Raw genomic sequence first — 11,701 nt, 5'->3', positions numbered from 1 at the left:
CAAAAAACGGTGAAAGCTAACGTACGAAACCAGAGGGCAGCACAGGATGCAATCGCACGATCCTGCCCGTGAGCAATCTCCCAACTCATCTCTGTTAGAGGTTAGTATCTTAACGTAGTGTGTGACTTTTTCTAGGAAATTTATTATAACCGTACTTTTAATGCACATTTCAGTTGCATCTCATCACAGCAAAAGTTAGCACAGATAAAACTGGCAATGCAAGGGGTGCAAGAGTTACACAATTTGCAGCACAGGGTTTCTGATGGTGTACACATTTTTTAATTTCATATGCGGGGTAAATAAATCGTAAGGAATGGCCTAGGGACTATTAGTCATTTCATTCCCAATGCTGATTTTAATCGGCATCCATGCAAGGGCATCTAAATCTGAGTTCGACACAATCGACATAAATGAATTAAGGTGTTGATCTGGCGGATATGGAAAGTACACTTGCACACATGCTGGAACAAAAGGGGTGATAATATTAAAGAAACCTTGAAAAATATATTCTTGCGATAATGCTTAATATCTTTTTTATTGTATCCCATGTGCTTTGATTCCCGAATCCAATAGAATTTGATAGTTTAACGAGTATGTACAAGATCGATTTAAATTTAGAGTCAAATGACATTTGATTATTAAATCCCCTAATGTTTTAAATTTGTTGGTAATGCCTGTAATGTAAAACTTACTAGTCTCTTCCGCTACCTATTTATTTTTTAAAATGATGTGGTTTACACTTGGATCTTATACCGAAGTTGTCGACATTTTCTTAACAGATGATCAACGGTTACTTTAATAAAAATATTCTTACACATGAGAGTACCACTAGATTGGCATAAATATTAAATCTTTCTGGTGTTTCGAGGTATTTCCTTATTAATATAATAAATTGAATAAAAATCTAAAATACATTTGTGTATGTGCATATAATGCACGTATATCAATTGTGTTTTGGACTTTGATATTTTAAACATTTTGTATCATGCGACTTACAAAAAGTAAGTAACACATGATTTTATAAACCTAAACAGACGTTACGTCATTAAAGAACTCTCCCTTCGTAATTAATTATACGGTTATTTCGTACTTCTCATATTGGTTTATTTTTATATAGCAAGGATTAATGTTACACTCCCGGTACTCTTTCGTTCAAATTTCTCGGGGAAGGGCGCAATTTTTGTCGAATGACATAATATATTGAAAGTATCGTTAAGTACGAGTTAAACGTGGTGATGTCCGATACACATGACGTGGTTCGTCGAAGTCTTATTAACGTTGACTGAACGTTATTTCCAATTAATGCAATAGAAGAAGTATACATGAAAGCGTGAAAATCCGCCGGAACGAAAGTCTAAGCGAGGTTAGGGTCACTCGCTGGTGGCGCTGCCCTCGAAAGCACGCGATCGTCCGACGGTTGTCCGAGGAAGCAGCTCGTCGGCAGTGCCAGGCTCACAAAAACGGTAAACCGCATTTACCGCGTGTGCTTCGAGTCTCATCGGGCAGGTCCGATTCCGAGCAATTCCATCGGGAGCGTCCGGGTAGGTCGAGCAGGTTGGGCAGGCCGGGCAGGTCGCGCAGACCGCGCGCGCCGCCCGCTCGGACTCCCTCCTATACCTCGCCGGGCCGAGGTTGGCACGGGACAGCGTGCCGGGCCGGGGTACGATTGCCGAGCGCGGAGGTTTAGCTTTGCGCGCGCGTTTCTCGAGCGAGGAAGCGAGTGGTCCGTCGGAGGGTGAAATCGAGCGTTGGAGTTAACCGCATCAAGGACAATCTCGTTTTCCACAAGGTCGAACAACCCCGGCGTGCGCGCGCGATCGAGTCCGGTTTCGCACGGACTCTTATCGACATTTCGGAAGAACGAGGCGAGTCTCGATTGCCGGCTGCGCTCGCTCGTGTTCGCCCGCATTCGTTGGCGCTGCCGCCGCCGCCAGCGACGGGCGCTCTCTTCGTCCGTTCCGCTCTTTCGCGACCAGTGACAGTGCGCCCGCCGTGTGGGTCGTGTCCGTCGCCGTGCCGAATTCTTCGACGGGCCAAGGGTACGCTAGCTACGCCTACTTAACTCGCGTCTTTTCTTTACGATTTCTCGGTCGCGCCGGCCGCGCGGCCGACGTTTTCCCTGTCGAGCCGGGCACGCCACGCAGCGCTAGGGAAAGGGAGAAGGCGCAGCCGGCCGGTCCGACGAGCTCGCGGGCGCGTCGAGCAGAGGCCGAGCGGCCCCGCTCGTCCGATCCCCGGCTCGGTACGCGGAGACCGCGCTCGCGCGCTTGGCGCGCCCCCTCGGAGCGGTGCGACGAGAGGAGCGGACGGCTCCGACCGAGAGGGAACGAGAGATCGAGCTCGTTTCGTTGTGTCGCGGGTGCCGGCCGAGGCCGCGCGGACCGCGCGGACCGCTCCGTTTCGTTCTCCGCGCCGCTTTCTCGAGGGAACGCATCGATTTCGGCGGGCTTCTTTTGCCGAAGTTCGACAATAACTCCGGGGATCGTCGCGAGTCGAGCCGAAACGAAAGAGCGGTGAGTGGATTTATCGCTCAGCGGGAGAACGAAGATCGCGTCGAGTCTCGAGAAAAGCGGAGCCGCCCCTGCGTTCGGGTTCTCTCGAGGCGAGAAGCGCCAACTCCGATTCGAACGTTGGGTCGGGGCGTGCATAGGTACTCCCGTATGACGCTCAGTGACGGCCTTCCGATTAGAATCGCGATAGGAATTTCAAATCGTCCCGCGCGGGAGACAAGTGCCGCGCCGCGCCGATTTCGGAGACCGGTTCGTCGTAGGGGATGCGTCCTCGTGCGAGAGCGGCGCTCGCGTCGCGACCGGAAATGGTTCCACGTTACCGACGGCATCGCCTCTGTCGGGCGCAACGATACCAGAGGCAGTCTTTTCGATCGAATCGTCTTATTAAAGATTCGGAGCGTCGGGGGTTCTCGATTCGGGCAAGTCGAGGTGGTCGGATTCTCGAATACGTCAATCGTTCCGCGTCGGCCGCTCCGGTGAAATTGTTCGGTACGATCGAAAGGGGACTGGCGCGCGCGCTCGTTTCTCGGCGACGCGACGGCGGGAAGGGGTCGGGGACTTTTCGATTCGGCAACGGCGGACGGTCAACCGAGCCGTATTTTCCGATGCGCGGTGGGAGAGGAGAGAAGGTTCCGAGCGGTGCACCCCGTTGCAGATCGAACGGGTGCACGTCGCTCGAACGAGACAGCCGAGCGCCAAGTCGGGCGCGGCTGCTCGCCGCGCGTCGGACGGAATCGCGCCCGTGAATACGTAAACCGCAACGACTCGATCCCGGTCGATGTAAAACGACGAGCGAAACGACGTAAGGACCGAGATGGAAACGTTGTCGCGTGATTTTTCTCGGTCGTACGCAGCCGGGCCGAAGGGGCGACGCGCGCGGTCGAGGGTCGTCATTGGCCCGTTCCGCAGGCGAAGGACGCGCCGGACCCGGCAGGCGCCGCTCGAGCGTCGCTCGAGCTTTGCTGGATCCACCGCGGCCGCCAGCCATTTAGGCGAGTTCGACCGCTGCGCGCCAACCTCGGGAGCTCCCGACGCCCGGCGCCGGCCAGAGTGCCGACCGGAGAACCGGCCAGCGATGGCAGACATGTCCGGGCTGTCTCCCAGCCTCGAGCAGGAAAGCGCGTCCCGAAAGCGTTCTCCCGTCGGTCTGCCCACGTGGATTTGCTTCCAAGACCGATTGGGTACAGGTATATAGCGTCGATGGAAGGACGTTCTCGCGCGCCTTTTATCGAGCAACACGTAACGAGGCGATCCGCTGGTGGGGGAAGGCACGATTCCGACCGCGCTGCGCGTTTCAGCGTTTTTCGACCCAAAAGGTGGAGACGCTCGTGCAGCTACGCGTGGACGTTTCCGTGCAAATTTATGGGACCGGCAGAAAATGAATACGGCGATCGCGGTCTCCGATAAGACGATCGAACCTCGGGGCATCTTTGAAAAAGTTTCAGGATACGCGATACCTGGTCCCGTCGGTTGGGCGATTTCGCTATCGAAAGGAAGCTCCATCGGCGTAAACCGGCCGCGATTACGAGCGAGACATGAGTCGGGTACGGACGCGGAAAGCCACAACGTCGGCGGTTCGCGACGCATTTCGTAGTACACCTCGCCTATTCGATCGACCGTTATCGCTCGGTTGGCGACGAGATAGCGCCGTTCGAGCCGAACCCTTCGCTGCATCGAAGGAGCGCGTGCCCGAGCGCCGCGACGCACGCCGTTCGATCCACGGAGGCCCTCTCGACGGCGACGGCGACCGCGGACGCGGCCCAAAAGATTGGGAGGCACCGCGTCGGGTCCCTCAACGTCATCTGCGCAAAACCGTCTCGTATGCTTTGGTTGCAGGCGCTGATCACGGCAGAAGCTGTCGGCGGATGCCGCGCGAGCCTTCGCCGGAGAGAGATCTTGAGGAAAAGGCGTGAAATTACCGACGACGGACAAGACCGGCATTTTGCATCGCTGGATCGATCTTGATGTTTCCCCCGAGTTCTATCCGGCGAGGAGGTTCCTCCGCGAGAAGGGAATCGAAGGGTGTCGAGTAACGCCGGTTCGCGCGGACGGACGTTCTCGCCCTCGGAATCTCCGAGAGATCCATTCGGCGGGGCTATGCCCACCGGTCGGTCTTGAACTCCCGTCGCTCCCGCACGAGCAGAATGCAGCACCGAATCGAGTCCAAGATCCTCCACGAGGAGCAGATCCTCGAGGCGATCGACCAGATCCGCAGGCGCAAGGCGCGGCCCGACGCGGACCGCATCTGCAACTACTTGCTGCGCAAATTTTCCGTGGACGCACGCGACACGATCGCCGACTTGCACCGGCTGATCGAGGCGGAGAAGGTCATTCAGGTGGACTACAAGGGTAACACCAGTTACCGGAACGCCTCCAAGTGGTCGCGCCTCCAACTCTACAAGAATCGGCCGGAGGGCTTCGTCAAGGAGAAGCTCAACTTCGCGATGGTCGCCAGCGCGGTCTCGGAGCTCGTCGTCGAGGAACCCGACTACCTCGACCAGGGCGTGCCCGCGCCGAGGCTGGTCGAGCAGTTGCTCGACGGCGTGTCCAACCCCACTTCTAGGCGCATGGTCGAGGAGTTCCTGGGGAAGGAGGTGGCTAGCGGGAATCTGGCCCGGTTGGCCAACGGCAACTACTCGCTGGTCGCGACCGCCGAGATGGCCTCGGTCGCGGGGCCGCTCCTCGCCGTCGGCGTCGGTGTTCCGGAGAAGGGCGGCCTGCGCACCGGAACGGCGACAGGGACGGGGACCGGAGCCGGAAGCGGGACGCTCGACGTCGACACGCCGCCCGCGACCAGCGTGGCTAGCCGCTGCCTTTACGACTTCGAGGACGAGGACGCCGTCGAGGACTCGAGGTCGACGACTCCGCGCTCCTCCAGGCAGGCCAGTCCCAAGCCGGACCCCGTCAGGAACAAGGAGGAATGTTACGAGATCATCGTGGGTCGGAGTCGGCGGAAGGCGTCCGACTCGGCTGCGGAGGAAGAGGAGGACGACGACGACGACGACGACGACGACGAGGAGGAGGAGGAGGAGGGGACGGAGCACGTGGAGGTGGGGCCGAGGATCGGGAAGGAGGAGGACGGCCTCGGGGAAGACGCGTTGTCCGGGACGGGTAACCTCGCGGAGGTCTGCGATCACGGGGGGAGATGCATCGTCGACGGCGCGGCTCCTAACCTCAAACGCACCTCCAAGGCGGAGAGAAAACAGCGGCTGCTCGTCCGGACTGATGACCCTATGGATATTGAAATTAAGTTCGAGGATTATAGACAGGAGACCAAGGAACAGCAGGAATGTAAAAGGTTCGAGAACGATGGGCTTAGCGAGGACAGAGACGAAGAAGATAATGGACCAAGTTCTACCAATCCTTCGCCGACTCCGTCGAATGTCAACAATGCTGGATTTAGAAGCGCTAGGAGAAAGGTACCGCAGGAATTTTCCTATGGGAAACGGACTATCGAAGTATGACCGTCGATAGTTTTACGTAGCGCCGTCGCTTAATGGAAGATTTCTAAAATGGATAATGTTTCAGAGAGCAAAGAAGGTTTTCGATCCTTCGGACAATAACTTAGTGAAACGAAAGAGAGGTCGCCAGCCAGGTGTTCAAAACAAAGCAGGTTCTAATTCGCAAGAAGCTTTGGATATTGTCAAAACCCCTGTTAAAGAAGGACCTAACAGACAGTGCAGTTTATGTGCCAAGGAGAAACAGGAGAGGCTCGTGGCTTGCAGGGATTGCACGGTTAGGGGTTGGTAATTCTATCCAAATGACGAGGAAATTACTGTAAGAGATCTGTCTTAACGGTGTATTTTACAGCTCATCCAAGTTGCATTTATTCACCGGAGGAGTTGGTACAGAAATTAGGTACTAGTTGGCAATGCGAACGATGCAAGAGTTGTACAATTTGCTGCGAGACTTCCGATGCCGTAAGTATTTATTGATTTAATATTTGTGTATAAATAAGTTGTATTTGGTCATGTTAAGGCTGTTAATAAAATTGCAGGGTCCCTTAGTAACGTGTTCCTCTTGTGACGATGCCTATCACTATTCTTGCCATACTCCACGTGTCTCGGTTCCTAAATCCAATGGAAAGTGGCAATGTAATAATTGCACGCAAAAACAATTTAAATCTACTTTAAGCCAAACATTGGGTATGGTTGTTAGCCGTCCCGATACACCTTCCAACCCACCGGTACTGCCACCGGTTTTAAGCCCACAAGTCTCTCCAGTTAGAGGTTCTTTCGATCAAGTGGACGAAGATGGACCTAAGGATGGTATAGATCCTAATATACCAGATGCATCGGACTGGACTTCCGAACAAGTATATCAATATTTTGCTCGACTATTCCCTAAGGAAGCTGAAGTTTTCAGACAACAAGTGAGTTTAAGAACGTTTTTTTATCATTGCGTATAACAACTTATGTATTATTATCAAAGGTATCGTTGTTACAGGACATTGACGGCCACTCTCTTCTATTAATGAAAAGGTCAGACGTATTGAGTGGTTTGGATTTACTTTTAGGTCCTGCGCTGAAAATTTATCGACACGTTTTGAAGCTTCAGGTACGTAGAGATGATCCAAGGTTATATTGGTTGTAAAAACATTGATATAAGTCAAACGACCATTAGATTGACATCAATTTTTATTCCTTGGATTTCAACACGATGGGTAGTGTGATAGGAAATTGTAGACCGTGGTCGTGTGTACATATTACGTGTATATATCACATGTACATATACATCTTTTTTTTTTTTCAATCAAATAAATGGCCTATCGGATGCATCGCAAACGATTCTCAGCAATGTTTCGCTTGCTGGATGAAAATTAGCCCGGTTCGATAGTAAATTGACACGTAACGAACGAAACGCTATACTTTTGTAAAATACTAGTTACTCGTGTATTATTTATGAGAGTTGTATAATAAAAGACTGTGCTTCACGCACGCTTTTTCCACTTGTACCGTTGTACTTATTACGGCCAGTCTCGACAAAATTGGGTTGTAGACGATTTAAAGGAATTCATGGCAAATAAACAGCAAGTAAATATAGTAGCTGTATACAGATAAATACAGAATCGTCTTTCTTAATCTACTTTAGTAACAGAAGATTGCTTAGCAGCTGGTACATCGATTACACGATATGCATTACGCAGTGACTATTACATTTTAAAATCAAAACGTACCGGGAGTCGTTCTTTGTTGGCTTTTTCAAAATGAATATTCCTACATTTATTCCTATAGATCAACTTGAGTCACTAATCCTAAATAAAATGTAAAGCTAGTCTTACATACTGCATGCGTGACAGAGTATTTTTAAGGTGTTAATGTTCTATTTAACAGAAACTTAGATGTATGAAATTAATACAGCCTTTGATCGATGACGTACTTTTTTCTCCTCATATCAGTACTTTGAAAACTAAATTCTAAAACGTCAATGAAATTATCCATTTGTGAAAAGTCAGCGCTAAATATGATCACAATTCAGCTTGCATGAGGATGTTAAAATTTTTTAATTGTATAAACATATTCGTATAGGAAGCTGTTTCTAAAATTACACTCATCGTGAAAAACGATATGTCCTTAATAATCCATCAAAGGCATTGCTATCATTTGACTTCTGGTAACATTTTGATTAATTTGGAAAAACGTTTTTTTTGTTTTTCCTCCAAATTGTAATATTGTCTTAATAGTAACAAAAATTCTTTTGTAACAAACGTACAAAATAATTTTGTAATAACTTCATTATAATTCTCAAGGCAATGCGATGGATGATCGTTAAAGCAATACCACAGCGATCGGAGCCTTTCGAAAATCATAGTGTTTTCTTTTATTAGATGAAAATTTAAATATTTAAAAAAATCATGAATATATCAACAACGAGAAATGCTTATTTAAACTTTGACGTTTACATTGATTAGATCGTCTTCTTCACTGTATTTAGGAGGGGGCTTTTTATGTAGAGGCTCCTCCCCTGGTATATACATCGTCATCTTGTTAGGAACACTAGATTTTTCAAGAATGCCTTCTCCTAATTCAATCGATTTGTCTGGAGATAAACAAAGCCAAAGGGCCGAGAGAGCAGCTACTGCAATGGATGATGCCAGTAGCCAACGTGGTATTCCAGTGTGACGCGAAGCACACTGCAGCCAATCCGATCCTGGCATAGACACAGACTGTTCGTTTTCTCCAGAGTAATCGGATGGTATTCCATAATCCGATGTCTGGTGAGTCATTAATAAAAATTTTTTCTTTAAAGCAACGAAACATGTTTTATTATTACCAACAAGAGTATAGTAATCCCTGTTGTTTTTAGTGTAATTTTTATATTAAGTGGAAGCATCTACTATTTCAGAGAAAAATGCTACATCAGGTATCGACATATTCCGTGAAAGAGCAATGGATAAAGGTGGCTGTGGATTATGATTGATTTATGCAGTACCGAACACGTTATATATTTAGAAAAGAATGAAAATGATATCAGTCTAATAATAATACGTTTGTAATCAAAATTCAATTTAAAATGTATAACAGCCAGTTTGTTGTTATTATTATCACTTTTAAAATGCACAGAAGTATACTCATAGGGCACAACGAATATTTACACCATTAAATTTTGCTGTCGTTATCCAACTTACCCCTGAATCAATTGGTACAGTCTTAATATAAGTTTGGGGTAATTTAAATCCATTAGAATCCCACCATCCAGGAAACAGTTCCTTTCGAAGTCCAGGATCAGTTAAGATGTCATTTTCTGGTATATCGGGTGACATTAATAAAATCCCTGAATTAACTCCTTCTTCTACATACATAGCAATGGAAACCAGCGAGATCAGGTCCGAAATACGACGTTTCGCCATGAACCCGCAACCCATTCTGCAGGCAATCCGATCTTGGATAATTCTATCATATGCTTCGTCACATGCTAAAGATGGCAAAATTATCAGAGACTCGATTAGATTAACGACATAAATACATGGAAACACAGTCAGTTATTCAAATCGAGGTAAAAGACGTACCGGCTTCGCAAGTATATTCAGTTGCATTCAAATTGTCAGGTTCGAGACCTCCGCGTCGATCGACAAGATTAAAAAATCTGCATCCTCGTTGACAGCATGACTTTATATTTATGTTCTGAAATATAGTGAGACAGGAAATCACTGGATAGCTAGATTGTAACTCAGATGAGAACTTGAAAGAAAAAAGTTTGATGAAAGATGCAAACAAAGCACTCGGCCAGATGAGTCGCGTACATTTCCGAAGTAGGATGATTCCTCGCAAACAGTATTGCAGGGACTTTGTCGATTAACCACGTTGTAAAATATATTCCCATTAATTAAATCCACCACCACTAAAATTAGCAAGATTCCAATTTCCTTATATTTTTTCATCACTATACCAGAACGTCTTACAACTTGCGAGCTCTTTGCATTAATCAGTTTAAGCAGACGTGTCAAAATAATTCGCCAAACAAAGAAGATGCACCGAGAAAGACGACAGCACGGCAAATAATCTAGTGAATATCAATGTAACCAATGTTGGAAATTTTTTCATTGGCCGAAGGCGGAGCCCTCTCCAAGAAACGAACCAATCAGTTGGCAACAAGGACCGTAAACTAGTGTAGATCATTCTTGAGCTCGCGTAGGGAACGTAACGCTCCTCTAGTTCATCGCGTTTGTTCGTGGTCTGTTGTGACCTAGGAGCAGCGAAGCGCTCGACTCGAGGTGTGAAGGGCGAATCAACTCGTTTCAAGCGTCGTTTTTTCTAGTAAACTTTTATTGCGAGTGGAGCGTCAGGAAGTACACTAGTCGTCGGCATCGAGAAGTCTATAACTCGGGAACTACGCCGCGTAGGAGAAAACGGAAAAGGAAGTTTCGATTCCAAATGACGTCCGCCGTCGTTCCCCCCGGGTCCCAACCTCCGGTACCTGAACGGACAGCAAAGAACGCGGCCACAATAAAAGGCACCTACCGTTCTAGAGGCTGAAAGAATCCTACTCCGGTTAATTTATATATCGTTGAAACGAGCTACCGACACTACTCGATATCAGAATTTCATAATTTTTCCAAGAACGAAGGCCAAGTCCAGCACGCACTACGGCCCCAGCGTAGTGGAAGGCTTGGCCGAAAATAGCTGAAAACCCTGAAACGTTCCCCTCGTCGAGGCGGCGGCTCTAAATCGATCAGGTACATCGAAGTGCCACCTCGACTCGAGGTCGGCTCCTCGCGAAATCCTTCTCCCAAGTCTTTTCGAAATCATTCGAAGATGTATCGCGAAACCGATGGACCCGAAGTCGGAGGGTCGTCCGACTTCCCGGCGCATGATAAATAAACGCGAAACGTAATCTACCGCGGACCCAGGAGAAAGCTATTCCTAGTCTAAGTCAACACACAGGAAATAAACAAAGTTCACGCGGCCACTCGCGAGTCGGCGAGAAATCTCATCCCGTCCACTCGCGGTCCCTCAAAGAAATCGTGACGTACAACCGATCCCCGTGCCGGTACGGACCTTTCGTCCCGTGACAGGAAGGGATCGGAGGAAGGAAACGTTAAGACTTACCAACGGGACGATACGTCTTTTTCTGGCGGTACTCCCCCAGGAGATCCCTCCGCAGAGACCTGGGGTTTCTGGCCTCCTCTCCATCTGCCTCCCTTCGACGTTGGCTCTGGCTGCATTCNTGCATTCGCTGCATTCGCTGCATTCGCTGCATTCGCTGGATACGCTGGACACGTTGCATGCTTCTACTGCAGCCGTTGAATTTCTGTTATTTCACTGAACGATATTTAGTCCATGGCACTCGAGGATCGTGATCACTGTCGCGTCCTAACCTCATTCTCTTCGCGTCGGTTCGGAAACTGCGCGTACATCCCATCTCGTCATCTACGAAGCGTCCCTTGCCCCTTGCCCCTCGCCGTTTTTTTAATTGTCGACACCTCGCGGCAAAATTTCAGGAGCAACTGGCGATTCGCCGGCCGGGCCGGAATCCCTGGCTGTGACCGACTTCGTGATTGGGCGACGTCACCGGCCCGATAAAGGATGGTGATTGGTCGATCCTTTATCGGGCCGGTGACGTCGTCCAATCACGAGTGGATTACTCGTGGATTACCCGTAATCAAATATTACATACCTGCAATGTATTTCGTGCGATTGCTACGAACCGTAAAACGCGAGGAAACAAATTTGCGTAAAAAACCGTACCTC

General features: G+C 49.0%; 2 protein-coding genes and 1 long non-coding RNA gene across 8 annotated transcripts; 2 read left to right on the top strand and 1 right to left on the bottom strand.

Moving 5' to 3' along the window:
• The first annotated feature begins 39 nt into the window (after positions 1-39).
• Positions 40-526, top strand: LOC105695015. Its single transcript, XR_001103573.1, has 2 exons — positions 40-100; positions 174-526. It is a non-coding gene; the product is annotated as an uncharacterized LOC105695015 (long non-coding RNA).
• Positions 527-750: 224 nt separating this feature from the next.
• Positions 751-7,462, top strand: LOC105695891. Of its 5 annotated transcripts, none has more exons than XM_012417929.2 (6): positions 751-1,463; positions 4,347-5,929; positions 6,039-6,252; positions 6,321-6,430; positions 6,508-6,882; positions 6,957-7,462. In XM_012417929.2, the coding sequence occupies exons 2-6, from the start codon at positions 4,655-4,657 to the stop codon at positions 7,101-7,103; spliced, it is 2,121 nt and encodes a 706-aa protein (XP_012273352.1). In that variant the 5' UTR covers positions 751-1,463; positions 4,347-4,654; the 3' UTR covers positions 7,104-7,462. The 5 variants fall into 5 exon arrangements, with proteins under 5 accessions (XP_012273352.1, XP_012273343.1, XP_012273324.1 ...); XM_012417920.2 differs by having other exon boundaries at positions 751-1,541; XM_012417901.2 differs by having other exon boundaries at positions 751-2,039.
• On the bottom strand, positions 7,130-10,022 carry LOC105695913 (transmembrane protein 59-like). 2 transcript variants are annotated; one of them, XM_012417953.2, is made up of 4 exons: positions 9,754-10,022; positions 9,520-9,634; positions 9,139-9,425; positions 7,130-8,751 (listed from the first exon to the last, which is right to left on the bottom strand). In XM_012417953.2, the coding sequence occupies exons 1-4, from the start codon at positions 9,889-9,891 to the stop codon at positions 8,395-8,397; spliced, it is 897 nt and encodes a 298-aa protein (XP_012273376.1). In that variant the 5' UTR covers positions 9,892-10,022; the 3' UTR covers positions 7,130-8,394. The 2 variants fall into 2 exon arrangements, with proteins under 2 accessions (XP_012273376.1, XP_012273385.1); XM_012417962.2 differs by having other exon boundaries at positions 7,130-8,724.
• Between the last annotated feature and the right edge of the window lie 1,679 nt (positions 10,023-11,701).

This window comes from Orussus abietinus, unplaced genomic scaffold (assembly GCF_000612105.2).
Source record: "Orussus abietinus isolate OABI.00-Male unplaced genomic scaffold, Oabi_2.0 scaffold1087, whole genome shotgun sequence".
NCBI classification, from domain to species: Eukaryota; Metazoa; Arthropoda; class Insecta; order Hymenoptera; family Orussidae; genus Orussus; species Orussus abietinus.
This window is presented reverse-complemented; position numbering and strand designations above follow the sequence as displayed.